The sequence below is a fragment of the Ranitomeya variabilis genome, chromosome 1, assembly GCF_051348905.1.
Source record: "Ranitomeya variabilis isolate aRanVar5 chromosome 1, aRanVar5.hap1, whole genome shotgun sequence".
NCBI lineage: Eukaryota > Metazoa > Chordata > Amphibia > Anura > Dendrobatidae > Ranitomeya > Ranitomeya variabilis.
In genome coordinates, this window is record NC_135232.1 from 1,010,166,512 (window position 1) to 1,010,191,037 (window position 24,526).

The 24,526-nt window shown below is 42.4% G+C and overlaps 1 protein-coding gene across 1 annotated transcript in view; it reads right to left on the bottom strand.

Moving 5' to 3' along the window:
- Positions 1-6,521, bottom strand: part of GPM6A (glycoprotein M6A) — a 448,503-nt gene extending 441,982 nt beyond the window's left edge. The window contains exon 1 of the mRNA XM_077279524.1: positions 6,299-6,521. Coding sequence (XP_077135639.1) covers positions 6,299-6,302 — 4 coding nt within the window. The 5' untranslated portion in view covers positions 6,303-6,521. The remainder of the gene's footprint in view (positions 1-6,298) is intronic.
- Positions 6,522-24,526: the final 18,005 nt, after the last annotated feature.

Genomic DNA, 24,526 nt, shown 5'->3' on the forward strand with positions numbered 1-24,526 from the left:
CCTGAATATAAATGAAGCCACCACTGTATCCCTGAATATAAATGAAGCCACCACTGTGCCCCCTGAATATAAATGAAGCCACCACTGTGCCCCCTGAATATAAATGAAGCCTCCACTGTGCCCCCTGAATATAAATGAAGCCACCACTGTTCCCCCTGAATATAAATGAAGCCTCCACTGTGCCCTCTGAATATAAATGAAGCTACCACTGTACCCCCTGAATATAAATGAAGCCACCACTGTGCCCTCTGAATATAAATGAAGCAACCACTGTGCCCCCTGAATATACCTGAAGCCACCACTGTGCCCCCTGAACATACATGAAGCCACCACTGTGCCCCCGAATATAAATAGAGCCACCACTGTACCCCGTGAATATAGATGAAGCCACCACTGTGCCCCCTGAATATAAATGAAGCCACCACTGTACCCCTGAATATAAATGAAGCCACCACTGTGCCCCCTGAATATAAATGAAGCCACCACTGTGCCCCCTGAATATAAATGAAGCCTCCACTGTGCCCCCTGAATATAAATGAAGCCACCACTGTTCCCCCTGAATATAAATGAAGCCTCCACTGTGCCCTCTGAATATAAATGAAGCTACCACTGTACCCCCTGAATATAAATGAAGCCACCACTGTACCCCATGAATATAAATGAAGCCACCACTGTGCCCCCTGAATATAAATGTAGCCACCACTGTACCCCATGAATATAAATGAAGCCACCACTGTGCCCCCTGAATATAAATGTAGCCACCACTGTGCCCTCTGAATATACATGAAGCCACCACTGTGCCCCCTGAATATAAATGAAGCCACCACTGTTCCCCGTGAATATAAATGAAGCCACCACTGTGCCCCCTGAATATAAATGAAGCCACCACTGTGCCCCCTGAATATACATGAAGCCACCACTGTACCCCCTGAATATACATGAAGCCACCACTGTGCCCTCTGAATATACATGAAGCCACCACTGTGCCCCCTGAATATAAATGGAGCCACCACTGTGCCCCCTGAATATAAATGAAGCCACCACTGTTCCCCCTGAATATAAATGAAGCCACCACTGTGCCCCCTGAATATAAATGAAGCCACCACTGTGCCCCCTGAATATAAATGAAGCCACCACTGTGAGTATCCCTGGTTGTAAACTAATTATGCCACTGTGCCCACTTTATAAATTTAAGGGATTGTCCACTACTAGGACAACCCTTTTTCATACCCCACATTTGCTCCGATAAAATAAAAAAGCCTATACTCATAGCTCCCAACCGTCCCTCATTCTGCGGGATTGCCCCGGATTTGATGCTTTGTCCTGCTGTCCAGCGCAGGACACGCTGATCCCGCATACAACACAGGAGAAGCTGCCGTCACGCCCCCTTGCGTTAGGCCACGCCCCTTCCCCATGTTCCTGAGTCTTAAGGCCCCGTCTCACATAGCGATTTACCAACGATCACGACCAGCGATACGACCTGGCCGTGATCGTTGGTAAGTCGTTGTGTGGTCGCTGGGGAGCTGTCACACAGACAGCTCTCTCCAGCGACCAACGATCAGGGGAACGACTTCGGCATCGTTGAAACTGTCTTCAACGATGCCGAAGTCCCCCTGCAGCACCCGGGTAATCAGGGTAAACATCGGGTTACTAAGCGCAGGGCCGCGCTTAGTAACCCGATGTTTACCCTGGTTACCAAAAAAAACAAACAGTACATACTCACCATCTGATGTCCGTCAGGTCCCTTGCCGTCTGCTTCCTGCTCTGACTGAGTGCCGCCGTACAGTGAGAGCAGAGCGCAGCGGTGACGTCACTGCTGTGCTGTGCTCTCACTGTACGGCCGGATCTCAGTCAGAGCAGGAAGCAGACGGCAAGGGACCTGACGGACATCAGATGGTGAGTATGTACTGTTTTTTTTTTTTACATTTACGCTGGTAACCAGGGTGTAAACATCGGGTTACTAAGCGCGGCCCTGCGCTTAGTAACCCGATGTTTACCCTGGTTACCAGTGAAGACATCGCTGAATCGGTGTCACACACACCGATTCAGCGATGTCAGCGGGACCTCAACGACCAAAAAACGGTCCAGGCCATTCCGACACGACCAGCGATCTCACAGCAGGGGCCTGATCGCTGGTACGTGTCACACATAGCGAGATCGCTACTGAGGTCGCTGTTGCGTCACAAAACTAGTGACTCAGCAGCGATCTCGCTAGCGATCTCGCTATGTGAGACGGGGCCTTTACTCTTAGGGCTTCCTGCCTGTGGCATGAAGGAGGCACTGCCAGCGCTGGGCACGGGGTCATGATCTGCTGGAGGAGGAAGACGAGGAGCTCTGCTGGATGTTGTGCAGGACGAGCAGGCACACCGACCCTCCTGCCCCTGTGTGCGGTGCCAGGTAGGTGCCAGCAGGATAATGAGCTGGAGTGGGCGTGCTCAGTAGCCTTGTGCTGCAGCAGGCTGCTTGTTGCTCTGCTTGTAAGGAAACTAGTTCTCACCGTGCAGAGAAATGTGTCCAGATTTACTGATCTGCACCTAATGAGGCTTTGTGCTGTCGCTGCCCCTCCATCACTGCCAGGGAAGCAACACATGCCCTGGTGAGGGCACCCGCAGGTGAGCGCCATGCAGCACTGGCACAGGGCTCACACAGCCCCTTCTCTGGTGAGAAGCAAGTGCCCTGGTGATGTGCTGCCTGTTATGTGTGGGGTCAGGAGGTGTTTACAGTGTGGATGTAGCCAAGCCATGTGTGTATGAAGTGTATGGAGCGGAGCCGTGTGTGTACGAGGTGTACGGAGCGGAGCCGTGTGTGTGTACGAGGTGTACGGAGCGGAGCTGCATGTGTACGGAGCGGAGTGTGTACGAGTTGTACGGAGCGGAGCCGTGTGTATGAGGTGTACGGAGCGGAGCCGTGTGTATGAGGTGTACGGAGCGGAGTCATGTGTATGAGGTGTATGGAGTGGAGTCGTGTGTGTATGAGGTGTACGGAGCGGAGCTGAATGTGTACGAGGTGTACAGAGCAGAGCTGAATGTGTACAAGGTGTACGGAGTGGAGCCGAGTGTATGAGGTGAGCGGAGCCGTGTGTATGAGGTGAGCGGAGCCGTGTGTATGAGGTGTACAGAGCGGAGCCGTGTGTATGAGGTGTACGGAGCGGAGTCGTGTGTATGAGGTGTATGGAGCGGAGCTAAATGTGTTCGAGGTGTACGAAGCGGAGCCGCGTGTGTACGAGGTGTATGGAGTAGAGCGTGTGTGTACGGAGCGCAGCCGCGTGTGTAGGAGTAGCTATGTGTGGCCATTATACGGTGCGAAGTGTCATGTGCGGCCATTATACAGTATGGAGCATCATGTGCGGTCATTATACAGTATGGAGCATCATGTGCAGTCATTATACAGTATGGCCAAATCCAAATTGAAGAAAAGGACAGCGCCACACCGGATAGTGAAAAGCAGCTCACATATTTATTCTGCCTCCTGCCTCCTGTGGCAACGTTTCAGTCCAAAGACCTTTGTCAAGCTTGACAAAGGTCTTTGGACCGAAACGTTGCCGCAGGAGGCAGAATAAATATGTGAGCTGCTTTTCACTATCCGGTGTGGCGCTGTCCTTTTCTTCAATTTGGATTTGGTTGTTCTGTCTGGGATGGACCCCCTGGTGAGGACGTGCGCCCCGATGTCCATAGAGACTATATAATTATAGGGTGCGGCTTTACAGCTTTTTTTAAAATTATACAGTATGGAGCATCATGTGCAGTCATTATACAGTATGGAGCATCATGTGTGGTCATTATACAGTATGGAGCATCATGTGGGGCCATTATATAGTATGGAGCATCATGTGTGGCCATTATACAGTATGGAGCATCATGTGTGGCCATTATATAGTATGGAGCATCATGTGTGGCCATTATACAGTATGGAGCATCATGTGGGGCTATTATACAGTATGGAGCATCATGTGTGGCCATTATACAGTATGGAGCACTGTGTGGCCATAGTTTTTTGTTTATAATTATTCTTTATGAAAGTGTGATCAGCAGTGCTAAATGGGTGTGATTGGGACGTGGATATGGGTGTGGCTAGTTATGAATGGGTGTGGTCAGAGGCGTGGCCTAAAATTTGCCGCGGCGCGCAAAGCGCGCCGCAAGCTTTGTCCCTCTTTCCCATCTTCAAAAGTTGGGAGGTATGCCTATACTCACCTCACGTGCTGGCGCCATTCCTTTGGTGTCACCGCTAGCTGTCCCTGGGGCTCTCGTGCGGTTGTTGTGACATGTGACCCTTGCGCCCAATCAGCACTGACATCACGGTCTCCGCCTTCTGTCGAGTTGAACATGAAGAGGAAGTCCAGGCTGCAGCTGATCTCTGACTTTCTCTTCATGTTTAATTCGTCCGGCGGCGGGGACAATGATGTCAGTGCTGATTTGGAGCCGAGGTCACATGTCACAACACCGCACGAAAGCCCCGGGGAGAGCGAGTACCGACATCGAGTAAACGGTGCTGGCACGGGAGGTGAGTACAGGCCTTTTTATTTTATTGGAGCCAAGCGTAGGATGTAATAAGGAGTTGTCCAAGTAGTGGACAACTTCTTTACCATGAATCCACCCCTGAATAAAATAGAAAGTCACCTCTGTACCATGTTTGTATTTTCTGACAACCTGATTTGAGTTGATGGATAATGTAATAAATAAACAATCTTCAACTCACAAACTAAAAATGATATTGTTTCACCCTTCCCCCTTCAAAAAGCCCCTTCATCAATATCGGCAGGTTTCTATTCTTGATGAATCTGGAGATTTGTCTGTAAATATATCAATATTTTTAAAAAAGGGGACACAAGCTATGAAAATATCGAATGCTAATTGAAAAAAGTACATAAATGTGATGGCAACAATAATGATTAATAAAATATTTATAACCAATCTATGGGGCTGTCGATAACTTTATGTTTATTTGGTGCCACATTCACTGCAATAGGGCTCCTGGCCTACTTACTCCTCCTTTCTATGTATTGATTTAAAAATAAAAAAAAGGAAGAAAAAGGCCTTTTCTGAAAAAAATACTATATAATCCACAGAATCCAAAGAAGAATAACTGAAACATTCTTTGGTTTCTCGATTTGAAAACTAACTGTGTCTTCAAGAATTTCAAGGGAAAAATAAGATTGAATGCCAAAGTTCGTATCATGTCATCATCCTTCCAATTGTAACATATTGTTTTCTTACTGAAACTGCCTAAATATTATACACCTTCATGAAAAAGGGGAAATGGAGCTTAAAACTTCAAACCTCACTTCTAATATTCTTAAAGGGAACCTGTCACCATGAGAATGCCGTCCAATCTGCAGGCCCCATGTTATAGACCAGGAGGAGCTGAGTAGACTGACATATAGTTTTGTGAGAAAGGTTTGGTACATCCTGTGTTTAAATCATTTAATCGTCGGCTCTTTCTGTGATTTTCAGTCCACTGGGCGGACCTATCAGTGACTGACAGCTACCTCTGTGTGCACAGCTATGCAAACAAGCTGTCAGTCACTGATAGGACCGCCTACTGGACCGAAATTAATCACAGAAAGAGCTGAGGATTAAATGATTAAATCACAGGATATACCAATTCTTTTCTCGCAAAACTAGATATCATTCTGCTCAGCTCCGCTTGCTCTATAATATAATACCCGCAGACTGGACGGCATTTTCATGGTGACAGGATACCTTAAAGGATATAACACATTAGTACCCCATCCTTAAACAAATATTGGAGCAGAAAAGTTGATAAAAACCTTTGAAACCATCAAAACAGCACACCACCACTGTACTAAGATCACTTATGAGAGATCAAATTGAGTTCCTTTTACTACAGCACTATATGTACTGCTACTATCACTCCTAGTTAGCGAAAGGTAAAACTCCTTTAACTGCACTTAAATTACTTATGTACTCCACATAAAGGAAGCTGGCCAACTCCTCCATTTACTTCTATCAGCATGCCTTATATCATCTTCATATCTGATCTTGCCAGTGCCAGCTATGTACTTTTGTGCTTTCATTTGTACCAATGTCCAGTAGGTTAATAGATTTCAGTATAGAACACATCTTCAAATACTGTTACATGCACATCTATATTCAGGTAGAATATATTCCTCTGATGAAAATACCAATATATAGGAGTTATCTTATAAGTTTTCAAGCAAAAAATAGTAAGGAATCTTCATACAATAGAAAACAGTAAGATTACAAGCCTTGTGTATTAGCAGGAGAAGTCAGTTGCAATGATGGGAGTGTAGTTGCAATGATGTTTTGTAGTTACTCACCCATTATGGTGCTTCTCACTCAGTTCTGCGATACAGCTGGAGTGTCAGGGGAATCAGAAATATCTCCGATTCAGTCTTTCATTTGCCTCAATATTCTGCACATGTCCTCTATTTATTCCAAATTACAAGCCTTCTTTGAGAAGTCTGTGTCCTATTGTAAGAAGAGATGTGTATGGCTTATCCTAACAGAGCTTACAAGCACAGAAGAGTCAAATGTAGTTTCTTTTCCAGGAGAAGCCTCCCAGGAAGTGCTAGTCAGCGTGAAACATCCAAAGGGAGGGGGTCTTCATAATGTTTTTACATCAGATAGTTTAACTGGCCAACACTAGTTCCCTATAACAGGTCCAAATGGCAGTTGTCAATATAGGGGGTATGCAGAAGGTGAGGCTTATAGAAATCAAGTTCTACAATTATATATACTTCTTGATCACTTACTAGCATTGTCCCAGACATAGGTGTCATTAGGATTGAAAACAACATATCATTTTTGTAAGACCACATGCAGTCATGGCCGAAAATGTTGGCAATCACACATGTTTTGTTTTTTCCTTTGTGTGTATTGGAACAACCCAAAAAAAGAGAAAAAAAGGCAAATGGGCATTATTTCACACAAAACCCCAAAATTGGGCCGGACAAAATTGTTGGCACCCTCAGCTTAATATTTGGTTGCACACCCTTTGGAATAAATAACTGCAATCAATCGCTTTCTATAACCATCAACAAGCTTCTTACAACTCTCAACTGGAATTTTCGACCACTCTTCTTTTGCAAACTGCTCCAGGTCTCTCATCTTTGAAGGGTGCCTTCTCCCAATAGCAATGTAAAGATCTCTCCACAGGTGCTCAATGGGATTTTGATCCTGACTCATTGTTGGCCACTTCAGAACTCTCCAGTGCTTTGTTTCCATTCAATTATGGGTGCTTCTTGAAGTATGCTTGGGGTCATTGTCCTGCTGGAAGACCCATGACCTGGGACGCAAACCCTGCTTTGACACTTGGCACTACATTGTGACTCAAAATCCTTTGCTAATCTTCAGATTTCATGGTGCCTTGTTCACAGCCATGGCACCCAGTGCAAGAGGCAGCAATGCAATCCCAAAACATTTTTGCACCTCCACCATATTTGATTGTAGGTACTGTGTTCTTTTCTTTGTATGTGTCATTCAGGTTTTGGTAAACAGTAGAATGATGTGCTTTACCAAAAAAGGCTCTATCTAGGTCTCATCTGTTCACAAGATACTTTCCCAGAAGGATTTTGGCTTACTCACGTACATTTTGGCAAACTGCCGTCTAGCTTATGTCAGCAGTGGGGTCCTCATGAGTCTCTTGACATAGCATTTCAATTCATTCAAATGATGACAGATAGTTTGCGCTGACACTGATGCACCCTGAGTTTTCACGACAGCTTGAATTTCTTTCGAACTTGATTGGGGCTGCCTATCCACCATCCGGACTTTTGTAAGAGATGTGGATTGAACTGTCCTGAAATTGTTCCTGAAAATGAAGTATTTATTTTAGAAAATGAATGCAGTTATACATATTTTGTTATACACATGTTTATTTCCTTTTGTGTATATTGGAACAAAACAAAAAAAATAGATAAAAAAGGCAAGTTGGACATAATTTCAAACAAAGGGCCTGACAAAATTGTTGGTACCTTTCCAAAACTGAGTGTAAACAACTTTGTTTCAAGCATGCGATGCTCGCTTTAACTCACCTGTGGCAAGTAACAGGTGTCAGTAATATGAAAATCACACCTGAAAGCAGTTAAAAAGGGGAGAAGTTGATTCAATCTTTGTATTGTGTGTCTGTGTGGGCCATACTAAGCATTGAGAACAGAAAGAGGAGAAGAGAACTGTCTGAGGAGTTGAGAACCAAAAAATATCAACAATGTCAAGGTTACCAGTCCATCTCCAGAGATTTTGATCTTCCTTTGTCTATGGTGTGCAATATAATTAAGAAGTTTACAACGCATGGTACTGTATCTAATCTTCCTGGAACTGGATGGCAGAGACAAATTGATGAAAGATTGTAAAGCAGGATAGTCCGTATGGTGGATAAGCAACCCCAATCGAGTTCCAAAGAAATTCAAGTTGTCCTGCAGGCTCTGGGTGCACCAGTGTCAGCAGGAACTAGCTATCAGCATTTGAATGAAATTAAATGCTATGAATGGAGACCCAGGAGGTTCCACTGTTGACACAAAGACATAAAATAGTACAAAAGTGCTAAAAGTACAACATTTTTAGTCATAACCCAGGCAGCTCCACAAATGGACAATCGGAAAGTTCTACTGTGGACAAATTTAATTTGAAGTTATAATACAAATATAAATCAAGTTTACAATGATAGGAAAGGTAAACAAAGGTGGTTTCACTTTAAATAAAATATTAAACCTATAAAACACAAGGAAATGATTGTAGATAAAAAATTGTTATTGAAAATTAAAGTGTCTGTGTTGTAGTCCTGGACACAACGTAATTGATTATTTCCACTATGGCATTTTTCTTTGTGAACAGCTGTTCAATGTCTTATTACTTTTCCAATATGTTTTATCCTGATTTATTGCTTTATTATTCTGGAATTCATCACCTTGCACCCAATTATTTTCACACTTCTAGTTTGTTTCTTCTGTACAGTATTCTGTCATGTTAACATTTTTGCAATGATAACCGAAAATAAATTATACATAGGAAAAAGACAGTGACCTAGTGAGAGATGGTAGAAATATTACCACTCGCAGATCCTTCAAGTGACAAATCACAAGACATTTACCTCTGTCTGCTTATCAAGTTTTGGATTAGGGAATGGGATTTTACAAAAAATGGGAAGTCTTAATTGCTGGATAAGTGTCTATACAGCCACACTACTACTTCCATACTGCGCATAAAAACATACTGTCAGGTTCCTTGTAATAGTTCCAGTATTATATATTCCAGTATTATATAGCTGAGACTAACTAATGGAAGACTACTCAGATCCTGGTCAAGTCTCAGCCTACAGAAGGAGAGATACACACACTTTTATAATACAAAATACATGTCTGTGAAAAATCATCTGTCCCTGTAAAGTACCAGCAAAAGTGACTCGTTCTATACAACAGCTATCAATTGCCCTTTGTAGGAAAAGTCAATGGGGCAGATGTATCGGCACTGTATCATTCTTCGATAGTGCAAACTTGCAGTAGACAGTCTTAAAATATGCCATATATATCAGTTTTAAAGTCTGTAGATTTTCCCACAAATGTTTAAAAATTTGCCAAAATTGATAAATTTTAATACTTCATGCTTTACTTTGAGTGAATTTTCTAAAACGACCACTACTATTTGCTAAAAGTAAGATATGGTACAGAATAAGGAAATCATCACATAATTATGACAGCAGCGACAGGGTTGATAGATGGACTGTATGTTTGTTATACTGTGTACTAATCCCATTATGACTGGCAGATTTCTCACTTGTGTGCATTTTTTTAACTCCTTTTTCCAAGCTGTATAGGGTTTTTCCATATTTATCTACACCATTTAGTTCTACACATAATGTTTTAATTGCTTTTTATTTATTTTTTTGGGTGGGAGTACAGCCATTATTGCAGTTAATAGGTAAATTGGTGGTCTCTCCAGAACCCGACCCCAGGACTTCATTGGAGGAGGAATATGGTTGTAAAAAAAAATAAACAGCGATCGGAGCAAGATCTGGTTACTGCTGTTACAGGTAGGTGCCATATACAGAGTGATTGCTAAGCCGGGTGCTGGCAAGTTTGCCACTAAGTACCCCTCCGCAGAGTATGATATATTGCTGTGCTGCATATCCTGGTTGCAGTCCAGTTACTGAACAATCACAGATTGGATGAACTGTCCTTTGTGCCGCAGTTCTGATTTGGCAAACCGAAGTTACCAAGCTTGTCATTTAGCAAAGTATTATAGTCAGTGATAATTTATGAGTACTAGCAAATCTGCCTATACCAAACTGCTAAAGTCTGCACTTTGTGCATGTAACCATTAGGCTTTTGTCTCATGGGAGTAAAGATTTGGTTTAGTTGCCGACTTTGGTGTCACTGTTTCTATCCTCATGGGTGTTAAATCTGCAAAGACTCCTTGTTTGCCTACCCCTGTCTTGGTCACCTTAAAACTGCATACACCTCCATCCACTGTAAACTGAAGGTATATACTCCCCTTCTGATCTACAGTACACACATCAACCCATCTCCATTGTTTTTCAAATATCTCTTCCTAACAATTGCTGTTTCGACAAAGTCTAATTTCTGCTGTTAGACCCCCTCTCCACCTCCTCACATACTGAAAGTCTCCCCTACACTTTCTGAAGTCTATTATGCTCAAACCATACAATTCCATAAAAGTACCCTAACAAATAAAAATGAAAATTAGTATTGCAAAAACAAATTAATATGTGAAATGATTTATTATGATTTGGCCTCATGGAAGACATGGGCTACGGTAATATGGGTGAATACAATATGTGTACAGTGATGAAGATTATGTCGGTGCTTTAAAGGGGGGAATCTCATATATGTGCAGGTAAACAGGAACCTATAGGCCAGGGGATCCAACCAGCGCGTGCAGCACTGTGTACAGAAAGCATGGAAGAATTGTAGAATGTGAGTACTTTAATATTATACATTTAGGTTCAGCCACTATTTATTCACTGACCAGGCATAAAAGCGTGGAATATATTAGGCACCAAATGATAGGATTTATTCAGAAATATTTATCACGTACATGCTGTATGTGTGTTTTTCAAGGGTAGAACACTTATTATAATCTATTGAGCTTTTCAAATGTCTGCAATGTTTTGTGGACCATGTGTCCACAAAAAATCATGGAAACATGTCCGTTTTTGATCCAAGTCATGGATTAAAGTCACCCATACAAGTCTATGGGCTCATGAAAAATCACTGACTGCACACATTGCTATCTTTTTTTAAAAAAAAGCACAAGAGAAAATTTCTGATGAAACACTGACAGTAAAAGCTGATACATAGATCAAACAATAATGAATATCTGATACAAAACAATGATAAATTTTGATCTCTTTTTGTGTACCAGAAAAATTACTGACATCTGAATGGTGCTGATTATTAAAATTGATGGGTAGGAAGCAGGAAAAATGAACAACCATGACGAGCAGCTTTGACAGAAGCCATGTTATGATGGCTATGGCTGGTATTGGTATTCCCTGTAAGCAGTGGTTAGTACCTTTAAAAATGGTCCAAAGAAGAGCAATGGGTGATAGGATCCTAGGAGTGTGTACATGTTATTCCCAAAATCACAATGTGGTCTTATAATAATGTGTACATATATGTATACAGTTGTGCTCAAAAGTTTACATACCCCCGCAGAATTTTTGCTTTCTTGGCCCTTTTTTTCAGAGAATATGAATGATAATAACACAAAAACTTTTTCTCCCCTCATGGTTAGTAGTTGAGTGAAGCCATTTATTGTCAAACTACTGTGTTTTCTCTTTTTAACCCCTTAAGCCCCGAGGGTGGTTTGCACGTTAATGACCAGGCCAATTTTTACAATTCTGACCACTGTCCCTTTATGAGGTTATAACTCTGGAACGCTTGAACGGATCTTGGCGATTCTGACATTGTTTTCTCGTGACATATTGTACTTCATGTTAGTGGTAAAATTTGTTCGATATAACTTGCGTTTATTTGTGAAAAAAACGAATATTTGGCAAAAATTTGGCAAATTTCGCAATTTTCCAACTTTGAATTTTTATGCCCTTAAATCACAGACATATGTCACACAAAATACTTAATAAATAACATTTTCCACATGTCTACTTTACATCAGCACAATTTTGGAACCAAAATTTTTTTTTGTGACGGAGTTATAAGGGTTAAAAGTTGACCAGCAATTTCTCATTTTTACAACACCATTTTTTTTTAGGGACCACACCTCATTTGAAGTCATTTTGACGGGTCTATATGATAGAAAATACCCAAGTGTGACACCATTCTAAAAACTGCACCCCTCAAGGTACTCAAAACCACTTTCAAGAAGTTTATTAACCCTTCAGGTGTTTCACAGGAATTTTTGGAATGTTTAAATAAAAATGAACATTTAACTTTTTTTCACACAAAATTTATTTCAGCTCCAATTTGTTTTATTTTACCAAGGGTAACAGGAGAAAATAGACCCCAAAAGTTGTTGTACAATTTGTCCTGAGTACGCTGATACCCCATATGTGGGGGTAAACCACAGTTTGGGCGCATGGCAGAGCTTGGAAGCAAAGGAGCGCCATTTGACTTTTCAATGCAAAATTGACTGGAATTGAGATGGGACGCCATGTTGCATTTGGAGAGCCCCTGATGTGCCTAAACATTGAAACCCCTAACAAGTGACACCATTTTGGAAAGTAGACCCCCTAAGGAACTTATCTAGATGTGTGGTGAGCACTTTGACCCAACAAGTGCTTTACAGAAGTTTATAATGCAGAGCCGTAAAAATAAAAAATCATATTTTTTCACAAAAATGATCTTTTCACCCCCAATGTTTTATTTTCCCAAGGGTGAGAGAAGAAATTGGACCACAAAAATTGTTGTGCAATTTGTCCTGAGTACGCTGATACCCCATATGTGGGTGTAAACCATTGTTTGGGCGCAGGGCAGAGCTCGGAAGGGAAGGAGCGCCATTTGACTTTTCAATGCAAAATTGACTGGAATTGAGATGGGACGCCATGTTGCATTTAGAGAGCCCTTGATGTGCCTAAACATTGAAACCCCTAACAAGTGACACCATTTTGGAAAGTAGACCCCCTAAGGAACTTATCTAGATGTGTGGTGAGCACTTTGACCCAACAAGTGCTTTACAGAAGTTTATAATGCAGAGCCGTAAAAATAAAAAATCATATTTTTTCACAAAAATGATCTTTTCACCCCTAATTTTTTATTTTCCCAAGGGTAAGAGAAGAAATTGGACCCCAAAAATTGTTGTGCAATTTGTCCTGAGTACACTGATACCCTATATGTGGGTGTAAACCATTGTTTGGGCGCAGGGCAGAGCTCAGAAGGGAAGGAGCGCCATTTGACTTTTCAATGCAAAATTGACTGGAATTGAGATGGGACGCCATGTTGCGTTTGGAGAGCCCCTAATGTGCCTAAACATTGAAACCCCCCACGAGTGACACCATTTTGGAAAGTAGACCCCTTAAGGAACTTATCTAGATGTGTGTTGAGCACTTTGACCCAACAAGTGCTTCACAGAAGTTTATAATGCAGAGCCGTAAAAATAAAAAATCATATTTTTTCACAAAAATGATCTTTTCACCCCCATTTTTTTATTTCCCCAAGGGTAAGAGAAGAAATTAGACCACAAAAGTTGTTGTGCAATTTGTCCTGAGTACGACGATACCCCATATGTGGGTGTAAACCATTGTTTGGGCGCATAGCAGAGCTCAGAAGGGAAGAAGCGCTATTTTACTTTTCAATGCAAAATTGACTGGAATTAAGATGGGATGCCATGTTGCGTTTGGAGAGCCCCTGATGTGCCTAAACATTAAACCCCCCCACAAGTGACACCATTTTGGAAAGTAGACCCCCTAAGGAACTTATCTAGATGTGTTTTGAGAGCTTTGAACCCCCAAGTGTTTCACTACAGTTTATAACGCAGAGCCGTGAAAATAAAAATATTTTTTTTTTCACAAAAATGATTTTTTAGCCCCCAAGTTTTGTATTTTCACAAGGGTATCAGGATAAATTGGACCCCAAAAGTTGTTGTCCAATTTGTCTGGAGTACGCTGATACCCCATTTGTGGGGGGGGGACCACTGTTTGGGCGCATGACAGAGCTCGGAAGGGAAGGAGCGCCATTTGGAATGCAGACTTAAATGGATTGGTCTGCAGGCGTCACGTTGCATTTGCAGAGCCCCTGATGTACCCAAACAGTACAAACCCCCCACAAGTGACCCCATATTGGAAACTAGACCCCCCAAGGAACTTATCTAGATGTGTTGTGAGAACTTTGAACCCCCAAGTGTTTCACTACAGTTTATAACGCAGAGCCGTGAAAATATTATTTTTTTTTTTTTTTTCACAAAAATGAAATTTAGCCCCCAGTTTTGTATTTTCACAAGGGTATCAGGATAAATTGGACCCTAAAAGTTGTTGTCCAATTTGTCCTGAGTACGCTGATACCCCCTATGTGGGGGGGAACCACTGTTTGGGCGCATGACAGAGCTCGGAAGGGAAGGAGCGCCATTTGGAATGCAGACTTAAATGGATTGGTCTGCAGGCGTCACGTTGCATTTGCAGAGCCCCTGATGTACCCAAACAGTACAAACCCCCCACAAGTGACCCCATATTGGAAACTAGACCTCCCAAGGAACTTATCTAGATGTGTTGTGAGAACTTTGAACCCCCAAGTGTTTCACTACAGTTTACAACGCAGAGCCGTGAAAATAAAACATTTTTTTTCCCACAAAAATGATTTTTAGCCCCCCAAATTTTTATTTTCCCAAGGATAACAAGAGAACTTGGACCCCAGAAGTTGTTGTTCAATTTGTCCCTAGTACGCTGATACCCCATATGTTGGGGTAAACCCCTTTTTGGACGCACGGGAGAGCTCGGAAGGGAAGGAGCACTGTTTTACTTTTTCAACGCAGAATTGGCTGGAATTGAGATTGGACGCCATGTCGCGTTTGGAGAGCCCCTGATGTGCCTGAACAGTGGAAACTCCCCCAATTCTACCTGAAACCCTACCCCTAACCTCACCCCTAACCGTTTACTGAACATTTTCTGACAGTCATAAGTGCCACGTATATAAGTGCCACGTATTTAAGAGCCACGTATTTAAGTGCCACGTATTTCAGTGCCACGTATTTCAGTGCCACGTATTTCAGTGCCACGATATTTCAGTGCCACGTATTTCAGTGCCACGTATTTCAGTGCCACGTATTTCAGTGCCACGATATTTCAGTGCCACGTATTTCAGTGCCACGTATTTCAGTGCCACGTATTTCAGGCACTGAAAAATACGTGGCACGTAAATACTTCAGTGCCACGATATTTCAGTGCCACGATATTTCAGTGCCACGAATTTCAGTGCCACGTATTTCAGTGCCACGTATTTCAGGCACTGAAAAATACGTGGCACGTAAATACGTGGCACGTAAATACGTGGCACGTAAATACGTGGCACTGAAATACGTGGCACTTAAATACGTGGCACTTAAATACGTGGCACTTATATACGTGGCCACTGAAATATCGTGGCACTTATATACGTATATACGTATATAAGCGTATATTTCAGTGCCACGTATTTCAGTGCCACGTATTTCAGGTTAGGGGTAGGGTTAGGGGTAGGGTTAGGGTTTTTTGTTTTTTTCTTGTTTTCTTGTGTTTTTCTATAAAAATGCATGCGTTTTACCGCGTTTACATGCATTTTTTCACACATGCGTTTTTTTTAAAAAACGCATGCAGATAAAAACGCAAGTGTGAAACCAGACTAAAAGACGCTTTTTATAGCAAAAAAGTTTTTGCGTCTCCACATTTTGAGACCTATAATTTTTCCACATTTTGGTCCACAGAGTCATGTGAGGTCTTGTTTTTTGCGGGACGAGTTGACGTTTTTATTGGTAACATTTTCGGACACGTGACAGTTTTTGATCGCTTTTTATTCCGATTTTTGTGAGGCAGAAAGACCAAAAACCAGCTATTCATGAATTTCTTTTGGGGGAGGCGTTTATACCGTTCCGCGTTTGGTAAAATTGATAAAGCAGTTTTATTCTTCGGGTCAGTACGATTACAGAGATATCTCATTTATATCATTTTTTTATGTTTTGGCGCTTCTATACGATAAAAACTATTTTATAGAAAAAATAATTATTTTGGCATCGCTTTATTCTGAGGACTATAACTTTTTTATTTTTTTGCTGATGATGCTGTATGGCGGCTCGTTTTTTGCGGGACAAGATGACGTTTTCAGTGGTACCATGGTTATTTATATCCGTCTTTTTGATCGCGTGTTATTCCACTTTTTGTTCGGCGGTATGGTAATAAAGCGTTGTTTTTTGCCTCTTTTTTTTTTTTCTTACGGTGTTTACTGAAGGGGTTAACTAGTGGGCCAGTTTTATAGGTTGGGTCGTTACGGACGCGGCGATACTAAATATGTGTACTTTTATTGTTTTTGTTTGTTTTTTTTAGATAAAGAAATGTATTTATGGGAATAATATTTTTTTTTTAATTATTATTTATTTAGGAATTTTTTTTTTTTTTTTTTACACATGTGGAAATTTTTTTTTTTACTTTTTTACTTTGTCCCAGGGGGGGACATCACAGATCGCAGATCTGATAGTGTGCACAGCACTCTATCAGATCCGCGATCATACTTTCATCGGAGCAGGCTGCAGCTTTCATCTGCAGCCTGCTCCGACCCGGAAGTGCTCCCTGCAGGACCCGGATACAGCCCCTCAGCCATTTTGGATCCGGGGCCTGCAGGGAGAAGACGTTCGGTATGAGGTGAGTACATCACCTTGTACCGATCGTCTCAGGGAAGCCCGCAGGGAGCCCCCTCCCTGCGCGATGCTTCCCTGTACCGCCGGTACACCGCGATCATGTTTGATCGCGGTGTGCCGGGGGTTAATGTGCTGGGGGCGGTCCGTGACCGCTCCTGGCACATAGTGCCGGATGTCAGCTGCGATATGCAGCCGACACCCGGCCGCGATCGGCCGCGCTCCCCCCGTGAGCGCGGCCGATCGCGTATGACGTACTATACCGTCACCGGGAATTAAGGCCCACCCCACCTCGACGGTATAGTACGTCATACGGGATTAAGGGGTTAAATCATAATGACAACCCAAAACGTCCAAATGTCCCTGATCAAAAGTTCACATACCCTGGTGATTTTGGCCTGATAACAAGCACAGAAATTGACACAAATGGGTTTGAATGGCTACTAAAGGTACCATCCTCACCTGTGACCTGTTTGCTTGTAATCAGTGTGTGTGTGCATAAAAGTTGAGCGCGTTTCTGGGATCCAAACAGACTCTTGCGTCTTCCATCCAGCCACTGAAGTTTCTGGATTGTGAGTCATGGGGAAAGCAAAAGAATTGTCAACGGATCTACGGGAAAGGGTAGTTGAACTGTCTAAAACAGGAAAGGGATATTAAAAAATATCCAAGGAATTGATAATGCCAGTCAGCAGCGTACAAACTGTGATTAACAAATGGAAAATCAGGGGCTCTGTAAAAACAAAGCCAGGTAGACCAACAAAATGTCATCCACAACTGCCAGGAAAATTGTTCAGGATGCAAAGAAAACCCCACAAATAACATCAGCTGAAATACAGGACTCTCTACAGCTAGCGGTGTGGCTGTTTCAAGATGCACAATAAGGAGGCACTTGAAGAAAAATGAGCTGCATGATTGAGTCACCAGAAGAAAGCCATTACTGCGCAAATGCCACAAAGTATCTTGCCTACAATACGTAAAACAGCACAGAGACAAGCCTCAAAACTTCTGGAACAAGGTAATTTGGAGTTATGAGACCAAAAATGTTATATATATTATTATTATATTATAATAAATGTTATATTTGGAAAGAGGTCAGCAAGGCCTATGATGAAAGGAACACCATTCCTACTGTAAAGCATGGAGGTGGATCGCTGATGTTTTGGGGATGTGAGCTACAAAGGCACTGGAATCTTGGCCAAAGTTGAAGGAAAGATGAATGCAGCACGTTATCAGCAAATACTGGAGGCAACACTCATCAGTCTGGAAGCTGTGCATGGGAAGCATTTGAATGTTCCACCATGACAATGATTCAAAACACAAGGCCAAGTCGACCTATCATTGGCTACAGCAGAACAAAGTGAAGGTTCTGGAGTGGCCATCTCAGTCTCCTGACCTCAATATCATTGAGCTACTCTGGGGAGATCTCAAGCGCGCAGTTCATGCTAGACAGCACAGGAATTTACAGGAACTGGAGGTTTTTTGCCAAGTGGGTAGCTTTAGTGGGTAGCTTTACCATCTGAGAAAATAAAGAACCTCATCCACAACTACCACAAAAGACTTCAAGCTGTCATTGATGCTAGAGAGGGCAATACACGGTATTAAGAAATGGGGTATGTGAACTTTTGACCAGGGTCATTTGGATGTTTTGGGTTGGAATTATGATTTAAAAGAGAAAACACAGTAGTTTCACAATAAATGGCTTCACCCAACCACTAACCATGATTGGAGAAAAAGTTTTGGTGTTATCATTCACACTCTCTGAAAAAAGGCCAAGAAAGCAAAAATTCTGCCAGGGTATGTAAACTTTTGAACACAATTGTATATAAATATTAATCTGTTTCAATGTAATCCACTTTAAAATCTGGACCTTTAAAAAATCTTAAAACATCTGAACCATTTTTAGATCTAGATTTTTAAATTAACACATATGATACCCAGAAAAGCTAAATCTCTAAGCTCTAAGGACACTCCATTTGCCATTGGACCCGCCCTGCAATTCTTGGGGACCTCGCCTATCCTGCATAGTGCAGTCTTTCTCAGATGGCATCTTGACAGCATAGCATAGCTGCCCTGTGTCTAGAATGAAGCTTCTACTATGAGGGATGATGTCAGGGAAAAGGGAGAGTCTTTAATTGCAAAGCTGATCTCATACCAGGAAGCAGCAGTGAGCCTCTATACTAGTAATTAAAGAGCAGCAATATACTGCAGGATGTGCTGTATATAGAGGGTACAGAAAGGAGAGATGTATTGCAAGATTGTCTATGTATACAGAGAACAGAAAGCGATATACTGCAGGATTGGACTCTATAGAGGGGACAGCAAGGAGAGATATACTGCAGAATGTGGTGTATATACAGTGGACAAAAAGTATAGATATATTGCAGGATGGGCAGTATGTACATGGGACCAAAAGGAGAGTTCTACTTCAGGATGACCTGTGTACAGGGTGTAGTGCAGCGGGGTTGGTGCAGTGTGACAGACAGTGACCACAGGGAAAGTTCACAGCAAAAGTGTTTAATGTCCAAACTCACACAGTGTACAGCACACGGTATTCTCCAGATCACAGCCGGGAAACAGGACAGTCCATAAATGCGTTCAGTTGCCAAGGGCGACTGTACCACCGTATCACGCTGCAGAGCGTCAGGAGTTCACTCTGCTTGGCTCTGTGTTCCCTCACACAGACTAAGCTTTTGCAGGGCTGTCTGCTCTGCTTGCTGCAAACTCCACACTGACACACCCAACACTCTGTTGCACGGGTTTTAAGAATCACCCTGTGGCCGTAGGACGCATGAAAAACCCGGCCGGTACGCTTCTGAGCACATCCTCGCCTGTGACTGCAATGCACTTCTGCAGCCTCAATATGCTTCTGAGCGCATCCTGGGGGACACATATTGACTCTCGCAAATAACACCGGTCATTTCTAAAGCTTTTGGACTCCAGCGAACCACAGTGAGAGCCATTATCCACAAATGATGAAAATATGGAATAGTGGTGAACCTTCCCAGAAGTGGCCAGCACACCAAAATTACCCCAAGAGCGCAGCTACGACTCATACAATAGGTCACAAAAGACCCCACAACAACACCAAAGAAGTGCAGACCTCACTTGCCTTAGGTAAGGTCAATGTTCATGACTCCACCATAAGAAAGAGACTGGGCAAAAATAGCCTGCCTGGCAGGGTTCCAATACAAAGACCACTGCTGGGCTATAAGAACATAAATGCTTATCTCAGTTTTGCCAGAAAACATCTTGATGATCTCCAATACTTTTGGGAGAATATTTTGTGGACTAATGAGTAGTGTTGAGCATTCCGATACCGCAAGTATCGGGTATCGGCCGATACTTGCGGGTATCGGAATTCCGATACCGAGATCCGATACTTTTGTGGTATCGGGTATCGGTATCGAAACAACATTAATGTAAAAATGTGTAAAAGAGAGAATTAAAATAAAAAATATTGCTATACTCACCTCTCCGACGCAGCCTGCACCTTACCGAGGGAAGCGGCAGCGTTCTTTGTTTAAAATTCGCGCTTTTCTTTCCTTTACGTGAAGTCCCGGCTTGTGATTGGTTGCGTCGCAGTCACATGGGCGACGCAACCAATCACAAGTTGTGACGTCACGGGAGGCTGGACACGCGCGCATTTTAAAATGCATTTTAAAATGCGCGCGTGTCCAGCCTCCCGTGACGTCACGGCTTGTGATTGGTTGCGTCGCCCATGTGACTGCGACGCAACCAATCACAAAGCCGGGACGTAATTTTAAAATCCTTAAGGGCCTGAAATTACGTCACGGCTTGCTGTGATTGGTTGCGTCGCCCATGTGACTGCGACGCAACCAATCACAAAGCCGGGACGTAATTTTAAAATCCTTAAGGACCTGAAATTACGTCACGGCTTGCTGTGATTGGTTGCGTCGCCCATGTGACTGCGACGCAACCAATCACAAAGCCGGGACTTCACGTAAGGAAAGAAAAGCGCAAATTTTAAGCAAACAACGCTGCCGGTTCCCTCGGAGAGGTGAGTATAGCAATATTTTTTATTTTAATTCTTTCTTTTACACATTAATATGGTTCCCAGGGCCTGAAGGAGAGTTTCCTCTCCTTCAGACCCTGGGAACCATCAGGAATACCGTCCGATACTTGAGTCCCATTGACTTGTATTGGTATCGGGTATCGGTATCGGATTGGATCCGATACTTTGCCGGTATCGGCCGATACTTTCCGATACCGATACTTTCAAGTATCGGACGGTATCGCTCAACACTACTAATGAGTCAAAAGTTGAACTTATTGGAAGGTATATGTCCTATTACATCTGGCATAGAAGTAACACAGAATTTCAGAAAAGAAACAGTAAAATATGGTGGTGGTAGTGTTATGGTCTGGGGCTGTTTGCTACTTCAGGGCTTGGAACACTTGCTGTGGTAAATAGAACCATGAAATCTGCTGTCAACCATAAAACCTGAAGGAGAATGTCTGTCCATCAGTTCGTGACCTCACACTGAAGCGCACTTGGGTTATGCAGCAAGACAATGATCGAAAACACACCAGCAAGTCCACCTCTGAATGGCTTAAGAAAAACCAAATTAATACTAGTCAAATTCCTGACCTTAATCCGATTGAGATGCTGTGGCATGACTTTAAAAAGGCAGTTGATGCTTGGAAACCCTCCAATGTGGCTGAACTACAACAATTCTGCAAAGATGAGTGGGTCAAAATTCCTCCAGAGTGTTGTAAAACAATCATTGTCAGATATTGTAAACGCTTGATTGCAGGTTTTGCTGCTAAGGGTGGACTAACCAGGTATTAGATTTAGGGGGCAATCACTTTTTCGCACAGGGCCCTGTATGTTTCGATTTCTTTTTCCCTTAATAATTAAGACCTTTATTTAAAAACTGCATTTTGTGCTTACTTTTGTTATCTTTGTCTAATATTTAAATTTGTTTGATGATCGGAAACATTTCAATGTGACAAACATGGAAAAGAATAAGAAATCAGAAAGGGGGCAAACACTTTTTCACACAACTGTATTCAATGCTTTAGAATTGGGTGTATATAAACTATACATTCCCTGGGTAGCACACAATATCCTTCCTAGTACTGAAAGTAGCTATGGTCTTGACTATCAATTGTCAGTCAATTGCATGATTGTCGTGATGATTTGGGGCAATGGAGAGCTGGTTCATGACAAACAGGAGACAGCGGTGGGATATCTGTGTGATCTCCAGAATGTCCGATTGCACTTTCTGCTTGTTTTTGCACATGCTTCCTATGAGCCCCCTTCTTTGTTCTGTCTTATATATGCAATAAAGGAATTTTTTACATATATATTGGATTGTTGTAGTCGTATTTGTGGTTTCCACATCCACCCCTCGTTGTCCCCTGACAATGTCTTATCCTAAGGATAGCCCATCGATATAAAAGTAATGGCCAACCCCTTTAATTTGCCAAGCCAGTGTGATGCTTTGAGAATTGCTCTGCTGATAAACCTTGGGTCCTGGCATTCATTTAGATGTTAGATTGACATGTTCCACTTGTCACGCGGTTACCACAACAGAGAGGAGCAAAAAGACCACAGCGTCTGATTGCTCCTACTCTTGTGCTGAAAAGAAGCACTTCACCTTCTTTTTAAATGGTGTTAATTTCTTTTGGCAGAACAGGGGTTAATCGGCCATGTTGGGAGCTCGGTTAACCACTCCCATACCCTTTTTGATCTTGGTCCTGTTTGAAATCCATATCAGAGCTAGCTTATGCTGCATGGCTTGGAAGAGAGGTGTTTATATGAGAAGGAGTTTGGAGAAATTGTCTGTGACTGTTGTGTGGGTTTGTAAGTGTGATAATTCCCTTCCCTCTTCTTACTTTGGTTTTGCCCCGTCCTTCACCACCTGGAGCATTCCTCTGTTATATGTGAGTGAATATTTGTATGCTTGGTATTTTCAGTTTACCCTTGTTTGTTGGGTTGGTATACTGCAGTGCACGGTAGTGACCCTCTTCCTGGGTGGGGGAAGAAAACAGACAAAGGGCTGATTCAGGAGATAAGGCAAGGGTGGCAGCCCAGGCATCTTCACCTTCAGAAGTATCCTGGGGAATAGGGCGAGCTAAGGTGCCCCCTAGTGTTAGGGACAGGGAAGGAGCCCCTGGTCCCTGGTCACCCGACAGCTGAGTCATGACACCACTCATCTAAATATTGTGGTAGATCAGTTACACGTTCATGGCAGCAGTATGCCATAATGGTATAACTGATTCTGCCATAGGTTCCAACCATTACAGGCAACATTTTCTAGGCATAAAGGGGTTAACCAAATGACCATAGCAATATTCCGTAATAGATGTTATATAACATTACATTTGCATTTTGTCATGTGAATGAAGGGAGCGTTATTGGTCTCCAGGTTTAGTATTGTGCTTGTTAGTCTGCAGTGTTGGTTTCTTCCTTCGTTGCCTTTGTTATGTTAAGAACAGGACTAAGTGCGATCTTCAGAGCATCAGGAAAATCCTCCAGAACGCTGAGCGCTCATGCATTATTCACTATTATTTCACTGGTTGGCTTCCCTAATTCCATGTACAGTGTGAGGACAGTGATGGCTGAAGACTCCGGCACACTGTGTCACCCAGATACTGTCACCTGCTGCAGTTTGTATATGCTGACTTGCTCATATGGTAAATTCATCCTTAGAGATGAGTCTTGCTTCACATTCTTGTATTCTCTCATTTGTAAAAATAATTTCTACAATTGTAAAACTGGGAAAAGGACATTATACAGCTAAACACATGGGGGCTACGAGCCACAGATATGGGACCAGGGGAGGTGAAGAAAGTCCAGCCACGAAGAGCGAGCAACGGAGCGTTTCTGCTCTACATCGTCAGTGCAATAATAGCAGTCACAGGAACAAGAACAAATTAGGAAATTGCACCTAATGTAACCCATATGTTTGCCTCTTAGAAGGGTACAATACATAACGTCACCAATCAGAATCTTCACCTGCTTATAGGGGATTTATAATGAATGGCCACATGAGAATCATCAGTAAATGATCATTGGCTATAAAATGCTGCTCATATCTATATACGTACATATATATATAGAGAGAGTTAACACGTAAGAATACATTTGATGGTGGAAGTGTGGGAGTGTTTCAATTTTCAACATCTGAGACAAAAGAATCAGAAGGAATCCCACTCTAATACACATCTATGGAGCCGGCGCCACCTGCTGGCTTGTGGGATCCGTCACGTTTTATAGGCTGTCATCATATGTGATCATAAAGTCTCTAGCAAGAAAATGGTTGGCCTTATTAGCAATCATTTATTTAACAGTTCTATAGGGTCATTTTTAATTAAAGGGCCTCCATGGTTTATTATATGTCTATTTAACCCCTTTACCCCCAAGGGTGGTTTGCACGTTAATGACCGGGCCAATTTTTACAATTCTGACCACTGTCCCTTTATGAGGTTATAACTCTGGAACGCTTCAACGGATCCCGGTGATTCTGACACTGTTTTCTCGTGACATACTGTACTTCATGATAGTGGTAAAATTTCTTTGATATTACCTGCGTTTATTTGTGACAAAAACGGATATTTGGCAAAAATTTTGAAAATTTCGCAATTTTCCAACTTTGAATTTTTATGCAATTAAATCACAGAGATATGTCACACAAAATACTAAATATGTAACATTTCCCACATGTCTACTTTACATCAGCACAATTTTGGATCAACATTTTTTTTTGTTAGGGAGTTATAAGGGTTAA